A 9,034-nucleotide genomic window follows, 5' to 3' on the forward strand; every position below is an offset into this window, starting at 1 on the left:
GCTGAAGTGACACCTTTGAGCTTTAATTGCTAAAAATGGATGCAGAAGGCCTTCTCTGCTGTGAGGATCTGAGCTCCCCCCCTCCCCCCCAAAAAAGTTGTACGTATAGTGTCAAGGGGACCCTGTCACAACATGGTATTCCCCTAACATGGTTATAAAATAGTTGGGAATTGCAGTGTAGATAGGAACAGGCTGTGTTAACCATGGAAAATCCAGTGCTGTGACATGTTTCTGGGACATGTTTAAAACGCACTTCAGCCCTGTCTGCACTGCAATCCTGAGCTGGGTTTTAACTGAATTGGGGGGCTGCAGTGTTGTAACCAGGTCACCTGACAGAATTTTCCATAGTATAGATGAGACCTTGGGCACCAGTTAAGGTTAAACAGGAACAGCTTTATACCATTTACAAGTTTACACAGAGAGAGTTCCCATAGAGAGCCCTGCAGGGTAAGGAAAATATCATCTCAGCACAATTGGTGTGGTAGATGTTACAAGTCGCAACTATGAAGTGAGAGTACCGGTTGGCCCATCTGTCTGAAAAGTACTTGCTAATCTGCGGAAAGGGATGTGGAGAAAACCAACCAAAATATATTGAGTTTTAATTGACTTTAACAACAGACATCTGGACTTAGTAAATTAACTCTGAACATGTACAGCAGTACAATATTTTTGGCCTTCCACACACACTATAAGAGTCCATCTGTGGGATCGTGTACTGAGAACCTAACCTTCGGGACTTTTTTGCTCCCTCAACTGCTTGGACTGCAATGTCTGGTATTGGCCCCAGCTTACGTTAGAGCGACCTTCAGAGTGCTCCAATTTATGTCATCTGGTATTGGCCCCCAAAAGGTTATTGTAACTGCCAGGAATCTCTGGAGTACAGCCATGCCCCTTTCCCCTCAACATGTCCCCTACATTGGCGGTTGCAAGGTGAGGAGGTGACTTAAGGTATGTTTACACTGGAGCTGGAAGGTGTAATTTCCAGCCCAAGTGGACATACCCATGCTAGCTGTGATTGAGCTAGACTGCTAAAAATACAAATGTAACTGCAGCAGGCTAGCTACCCAGAGCATTAACCTGTTTGAGATCCTACACACCCCTAGATCCAGTAATGATAACTCGACACCACTTGAGGCTTCCCTACGCAAGGGGAATCCTCAGCTGTCCACTTACACCAGCTTTAAGTCATCTCTGTGTTGCTGCAAAGATAGCTTTGGAAACATAAACCACTGTGACATGATTCCTAGACTTGGAAGGAACAAGCAGCTAGACTCCACTTTTGCAGCAGGAGGCTTTGAGGTTGGAGAACTAAAAGATCTCTCAGACACACAAACATTGGTGTCAATTTAGTCACTTAAGTTTGGCATGTATCTCCAAGAACTACCTTCACAAATCACTCCAGAATCCTTAGGCCTGCTCTGTGTATAGTGGTGTGATCATGGGGGACAGGAGTTGGTTACACTTGGGGGAGAAAGTGGCAAAAACTGTTTTTCAAGCTAACCCCAAATGTTGATGCTGGCTGCTGTGCAAGTTATTCATACAGAAATAGATATAAATAATGTAAACTTACAAGTCAGAGATCCAGATATAGCTACTCATCACAATCGCTGTGCCTCATCAGTGAGTTTTGTGGACTGTTGCCAGTTATCAACCTGCAGTATTGTGGACTAAAATTGGACTGCTCTACACCTCTCCCTGAAAGCATTTTGCTCCTCTTCCATGCCCTGGGAATAATAAGGGCAAAGGTAGTAAAGAGAAAAGGTTATAACACTTGACTCCTGTCTACAACAAACATGTAGTAGTTGGGTAGATGACAGGCTGTTAAGTCTAATCCTTTTAAAATTAGATTTGTTCTATGTTTCTTTTAAATACTCCAATTGCTTATTATATTTTCATTTTTTTCATATTTTATACTTGCATATACTTCATTTAACGTATATGCTTAGTTAAGCATATTATTTCATATTTATTCTTAAAGCCTCAGCAAGGTTTGGAAATGAGAACAGAGGAAGGTCGAAGGGAGTTGATATCTATGAAACACAGTAGTCATGCTACCTGTACCTCTTTCAAAATACCCCAGGACCCTGCTAACAATTTACCCCATAATGGTAAGTGATTAGTTTTGCACTTTAGAGAACTGTGATTTCAGAATTTTTGGTAATCCAAGGAGTGTTCATTTATTTATTTATTCGTTTATTATTTTAACTAAAATGTTAATGGCCTTTTTCTTTAGATGTATATGTTCACTTTTACAGAGAAGCACAATAACGTTGTTTAATCAGATGTTCTTTGACAAGGCCTGCATCTGCACCTATTGAAGTTAATGACAAAATTCCCATTGATTTCAATGGGAGTAGGATCAGGACCTATGCAGGATTTTTTTTAACATGGAACAGGGTGACAGTGAGAGATATGTACCTGAAAAGCGCACTGACATTATTGAAAGTCCTTTCATTGATTTTAGTGTGCATTGGATCAGGCCTGGTAAGCAGGTGTCCACTGAGAAATACATATGCACAACATGAAGGATCATACTCTGGAAATTGTTTGTGTTTTGTCCAGCAACATGATTTTGGTGTGGAAGCTTTTTATAATCTGTGCTGCTGTTTGCATGGCAGATGTACCTGGTAAAAAGGAGAGGCGGAAGAGGAAGAAAATGAGGAAAGAGACTTGATGGGGCTGTGTAGCTGACAGTGTGAAAACCAAATAGCACGTGTGCTGATTAGCTGCAAGAGTTCTGCTTTCTGTGGTGATGCACTGAGCCCAAAGCAAAGAGAGGATCTAGAAGAATCCCAATAAATGGGAGAAGAGGAGAACAGGAACAGTGAGCTGGAGAGGAAGAGGGAGTGTGTGTGTGTGTGAGTGTGTGAGAGAGAGAGAGAGAGAGAATGAACCATGGTAATGTGTGCAAGAGCTGGTGTTGAAACAGAATTGCTGTTTAAAAACAACCCACTGCCCTTGTTCACTTAAAGAAAACTATTGAGTAGGTTTTAGCCCATTTACATTAAACCCTTCACTGTCCTGTTACTTATCAAGTTGTCATGTTGTATGACATTATAGAATTAGTCAGAATCCATAAATGACCACGATTGTATTTAGATTCTATAGAGGATCCACCCTTTATTCCAGCCTCCATTTGCAATTTAAAATGTGCTGTGTGCAGATGTGCTCATTGACAGGTTAATAATGTACAGAAGGTGGGTGGTACATGCTAAAGTGGCTATAAATCATAAGAAAGCAGTTGTTAGACCTACAAAGAACAGCACCACTTACCCGCAAATCTTCTCTGAATCTTTTTAACCCTTTGCAGTTGTTGAAGTTGGATTTTTACCTAACACAGTGACATTTTAATGTATTTCAGCTCATACACAGATCAGTTGGCTCCAAAGGTGAAAATTTCTAAAGGAGATTTTAATTTACTTAGAAAAGTTGTGAACTTTTCCATTTTTGTGGTGGGCTACAGTTTAGTAGCCTGTATGTTAAAAGCATGATCCTTTTGCTATAACTGTATTTTAGCCTGAGAGATCTTGTTGAAGACATTTTTCCAATCTGCAGTTTGGCAGTTTTTACCATTTTATTACTTAATTTCTAATATTGTAAGCCAAGTATCTAGATTAAAGTTAAAAAAATCTGTTTTTTATGGTGAAGGGCATATACTTCTCATCTTCAAAGGGCTATTTAAAACAGAAAATATCCAGTAATGAAAAGCAAATTGTTCTACCTTAAATGCCAAGAGTCTGTGAAAGGTGTGAGATTGACACCACTAGTGGCTCTTTATCCACAGAACATCTAGAGCACAGCAGTAACTATAAATGCTTCCCTGTACTGCCCAGAAAATATGCCTCAACCTTGATCCATCTTGGCAAGGCCACCTCGATGGGTGAGATGATAGTTATTCAGTCTCTGTGCCTATTCAACTCTGTGCCTCTGATGAAACTGCTAAAAAGGGTTCCAGTTACTATTGGGTGTAAAATGGACGTTTGTTCCCAGTTGGTCTGACATCACAAAAGTCATTTCATATAGGCCACCGTCAGCTGTTAACAGCTTGGAGTCATTACCAGCTACACTCACACTGGAACCACTGAGCTAGAGGTAAAAAGCTCCATACCCCAGTAATTTGAACCACACAGTCCCTGTTGCCAATGTATTTGTGTAAGTGTAATCTTACCTAAAACCCTGAGTGCTTACATGTTGGCTTTCACCCATGCTGTAGGATTTAAAGCATTAGTATCCCTTAAAGAAGCTACTGCACAGAAATACTGTATTTATCGATATATGTAAAAGCAATTATCCTATGGTCTAAGCACCTTTGACACAAATTAAAGATACAGTTAATCAAAGTAATACCAGCAGCTAACCTACTACCATAAAACATCCCCCTCCCCAGTCAAGTGTCCCATCTAGCCCCTTCCTCACACAGAACCAGAGATAATAAATGAGCCTTGCAATATGCCCTGAAGATGAACAAAACAAAGTTAGTTCAGAGTCAGATACATAGTTGTGGGCTTTTTTCCCGTCACAGAGGATATTTTTAAGTGAGGCCATTCAATAATACACTTTAGAATTTGCATATCTTAATGCTTACATATCAGTTAAGAGAAAATATAGGCAATTTATGAATGAGGCTAATAAAGCAAACAATGTCTTCCCTGAAAAGCAGCTTGTTAATAACATATGCATAAAACTAACAAGAAAATACTTGACCTTATTGGGAAAACAAATCTAGTAAGGATTAGGATTTAGAGGATGGATTAATTAAATACACCTCTACTCCAATATAACGCGACCCAATATAACACGAATTCGGATATATCATGGTAAAGCAGCACACTCCAGTGGCTCAAAGCAAGTTTGATATAATGTGGTTTCACCTATAACGCGGTAAGATTTTTTGGCTCCCGAGGACAGCGTTATATCGAGGTAGAGGTGTATGTAAATAAGAGGTGAAATTCTAGCCCCATTGAAATCAATGGCAAAGCTCCCATTAATTCCACTGTGGCCAGGATTTTACGTGAAATCTTTATTTAGCAGCAGAAGATAATTTCCATTGCTGAATAAAAAGAGAAAATATCTTAATGAAAGATGTAAGAGAAGTTAAGGTTGGTAGACTCAGAATTTCCTACCTTTTCTTATATATCTGTCTGCAAACTTTGCAATGTTCATGTAATGTTGTTTTATTTCCAAAATGAAATGTTTTATTTTTTTTCTAATAAAAAATATTAAAATCACTGGCAACAGCCGTGTAACTTCTGAGCAACCCTCCAGTAACAAGCGTGTGTCAGAGAGAAAGAGAGCTGGAGGAAAAAGCTTTTCGGCAAGGAAACATTTCATTTTCAGGCTTCCACAGGGATATTGTGAAACAGTTTTTCAAGAATGGGAAAATCTTTCAACAGTGTTTTTTTAAGGAAAACTTATTGAAGTTTTTATTTTGTTAGAATAAAAGAACACATGCAGTGGGCAAATGACATTCACATGTACAGCTGAGAGTCTAACAGCAACAAGAAACAGATTATATATGGCCCAGTTCTGTCGTGTTTATTAATACAACTCCCACTGAAGTCAGCTGGACCATGGCAACATTAGCAAACCTTGTAACCATATTTCCCCACTAGTGCAGCTTCCCCAGTGGTAGTAAGTGGTCACTGTAATGTAGACAGGGCTCATTGTATCATCTAACCTTATGTCGTATTAATGTGGAAATGAATAGTTATACAAAATGCCATAGGAAGGAGAATATATCCCCAAGACTACAATATTAATCGAGCATGCCCTCCTACATGCATGCACAATTCCAAGGCTGCTTGTGCACTAGCATACTTTGGCTGTAATTCACCACCAAAGGTGTCAGTGTTACTGGTATGAGCGGTGGAAGGGCTAGTCTAGGTAAAGGGTCAGGTACATAGTGGTAAAACTGCCTGAGCCCTGTCTTAATTACATCTTCCATTATTGCTACCATGTGTGGAGCTGCACAACCTGACCAAGATTTTCAAAACTGTTTGCGGAGTATGCCTGAGGTTAAGCTACTAAATAAATGGCCTGATTTTTCACTGTGTAGCTCCCATAAAGTTCTATGTGTATTCTTTTACTTTCTCAGTCTTTAAGGGCTGAACATCCATAACTCACTGAAATCAATAGGGTGTGCAGGTGGCCATCTCCTTTGTGAAATTGCCTCTTTCACCTCTGGAACCTCATGCCATTTTCTAGCTCATTCCTTATATGCTTTTAAAATGCCACATTTCTTTCTCAGCACCAATGCTTCTGAGGAAGGAGTAATAAGAACCCATGCAGCAGGCAGATATTGGACAATTCGCTTCCCCTCCCACTCCAGGAGGTCTGCTCCTGATCAATAATAGACTGGCTTAAGCCCTGAAGCATGTGGTTTAACATTCCTTCCAAAACTGTTGTTTTTATGATAACTCTAGATATTTGTGTTGTCTGTCAAACTTGTCATTTCACAGTGCATGGTAGCTTCTGATATGCTGCATCCACTACCTAGATCAGTCTCTCTCTGTTTAACTTAAGATTTCAAATTTCATCTCAAAACCAATCTTTCTGATATATGACTCCCAGCTCTCTAATAAGATGACTGAATTGTTATTCTTCCTCATAGGAAGTCTTCTGGGAGCAGAAAGGAAAGGAGCCATGTAATTATGAATAGGGTAGGAGATGAATCCATGAGGCGATCCCTCTATTAACATGTGGTCCTCACTATGAAATTGATTGGGAAACTGACCTATATAGCTTATCTGTATTGATATAGAGAGATTATGTATATGCAGGATTTGAAGCTTTGACTTACATCCTGCACTCTTAATTGGGCTCAGTGGGCCAAGTTGATTGAAGCTAATGGAGCAACACCATAGATGAATTTGGCCCAGTGCTTTGTACTTATCTGTTTATATAATCACAAGTATCCACCCAAATTATAAACAAGTATGAGCTGAATGTTGGACAGTGTTTTTATTGCTCAACTAAAACTACTTTATTTACTATATCTTCTGATCAACAACAGCCTACTCCATAATAATGCAATGAGAGGGTTTTTGTTAACTATGGTCTGGAAGGGTCAAGAATTCATCCTGTAATTCTTTCATGAATCCAAGTGGATCAGCCCCTGGGACCTTTTCAAAGCAAATTGAAGTTTTCAATGTCTAAAAGCACAGACATTTTACCTAATAGCTATTCGTATCTGCAAGGGAGTGCAGATATGTAAGATTCCTCATGCCCAGAACTGATCTTCACCGTGACTGATCAGGCAAAAGCTACCATGCTTAGGGCAGTAATGAAATTGAGTCTTTTGTTTAGTTCTGTTCATCCAAATATTCCCAAAGACTTGGTAAACAATTTTTCTATCATACTTTGATGTATAATGAATATAATTTATTTTTTTCTCATAGTAACTACATTTATGGATGTGATACCAGTGTAATATAATTACAGAGCTATGTGTATTTATCATGCTCTTTTGACTGCATCACCTGTCCTCTGCCACTAATCCATCTCCACCATGATTATTTTCAATATTCCAAACCACAAGCCAGAGAAAATCAAAATTAAAAAAAATCAAATTGTCACAGAAATGATTTTTCCTACTACTCCTAAATGCAGAATTCTGACCCTCACAGCCAGCTATATTACCATGGTCTGACACCCAGGACAGACTAGAGTCAGCCTTGCACCAGTGCCTGTTTTCTATAAATAAAAATGTCATGACTGTAAAGTCTGTTATCTCATGGCCCCACAGGCCTAGAAAAAGTAATCTTACCATTAAGAAGGAGCAATTCCCAGTTTCCAAGGAGAGTCAGTGCTCACTTCTAGCCATGCAGGAGATGAGATATCAGAGTTTATATTTCTGACATTTAATGTACATAATTTTTAGAGGATTTTATGGTTCCTCCTCAGCCTTATATAGTTTGACACATGGTAACTAAAGCTTTATAGGCAAGGCATTATGAAAAATAGTCCAAATAACATTTTTAGAAATTATAAGACAATTGCAAGAGAATTTATCTGTGATGTGTCACATCCAAAAATTCTGAAGATATGAATAAAACAGGCATCCAACCTCATGCTAATAAAAGCTTTACATGACACACTATCACATGTTCCCTATACCTATAACTCCCATATTTCACCTGCCTACTAACCCTCACCGTCAGATCCAGCTGTTATAAGGAGTTTGGAGATGAGTTAAATTGCTTTTCACCAGTAAAAGGGACGGTACTATAATCTAACTACATAAAGTATATGGGATTGGAGTATCACATTAAAGGGCTCAAAAGTGGTGACAGTGTTAGATCAGTAAACAAAGAATAATAATAAAAAAACCCACAAAGTTCAAAGTGATTCATTTTATTTGGACAAACTTTTTAAAAAAGGCAAGTTTTCCAGAATCAGTCTCTTTATTTGATGTAATTGATTTTTATGAGGGAATCTGAAGCAAGAGATACTTAGAACAACATAATTTCCCCCCCTCTCTTTCCAAAAGAGTCTATCTCAGTGAAAAGGTTAGTTTCGTAATAAACTATAGGTAAAATCCTGGTCACATTAAATTTAGTGGGAGTTTTGCTATTGACTTCAATGGAGCTAGGATTTATCTTGCAAGTCACTTACAGAAACATTTTTCCCTGTGGGTAATTTATTTAAAGGGTTTCCTTTCTGTGATATACAGTATTATTATTGTGCTTTTACTCTAATAGTTTGTGTCCATTTTAAGAAAAGTCCAGTCCACACTCAAACCCCGGCTTTTTCCACTATCTTTCTGTAAGGTTAATTATTTAGACATTTCATCAAATTAATGTGATTGACTCTGATAAACATTTAAATTAGCAGTTAATGGTTTATTTAATAAAATAAGGATCTTAGTTTTTGAAGGCACCACCTTCGGCCTCTTTGGGAGACGGGAATTGGTGCTGCCGAGGCTCAGGCTGGTATTCCTCTCACGGAGTGGATGCCTGTGTGCACAGAAGCGGGCACAGCTGTGTACATGCACCCCCTTTGCTGGATCCAGGTGCTGGAGTTAAAGTCACTCCCC

General features: G+C 38.8%; 1 protein-coding gene across 3 annotated transcripts in view; it reads left to right on the forward strand.

The window, feature by feature from the left end:
• Positions 1-5,228, forward strand: part of LOC101943855 (protein LYRIC-like) — a 44,858-nt gene extending 39,630 nt beyond the window's left edge. For all 3 annotated transcript variants that reach the window (XM_005297318.5, XM_042848688.2, XM_065587635.1), the window contains 2 exons: positions 1,979-2,108; positions 2,619-5,228. In XM_005297318.5, coding sequence (XP_005297375.4) covers positions 1,979-2,108; positions 2,619-2,674 — 186 coding nt within the window. In that variant the 3' untranslated portion in view covers positions 2,675-5,228. The remainder of the gene's footprint in view (positions 1-1,978; positions 2,109-2,618) is intronic.
• Positions 5,229-9,034: the final 3,806 nt, after the last annotated feature.

The sequence above is a fragment of the Chrysemys picta genome, chromosome 3, assembly GCF_011386835.1.
Source record: "Chrysemys picta bellii isolate R12L10 chromosome 3, ASM1138683v2, whole genome shotgun sequence".
Classification (NCBI taxonomy): domain Eukaryota; kingdom Metazoa; phylum Chordata; order Testudines; family Emydidae; genus Chrysemys; species Chrysemys picta.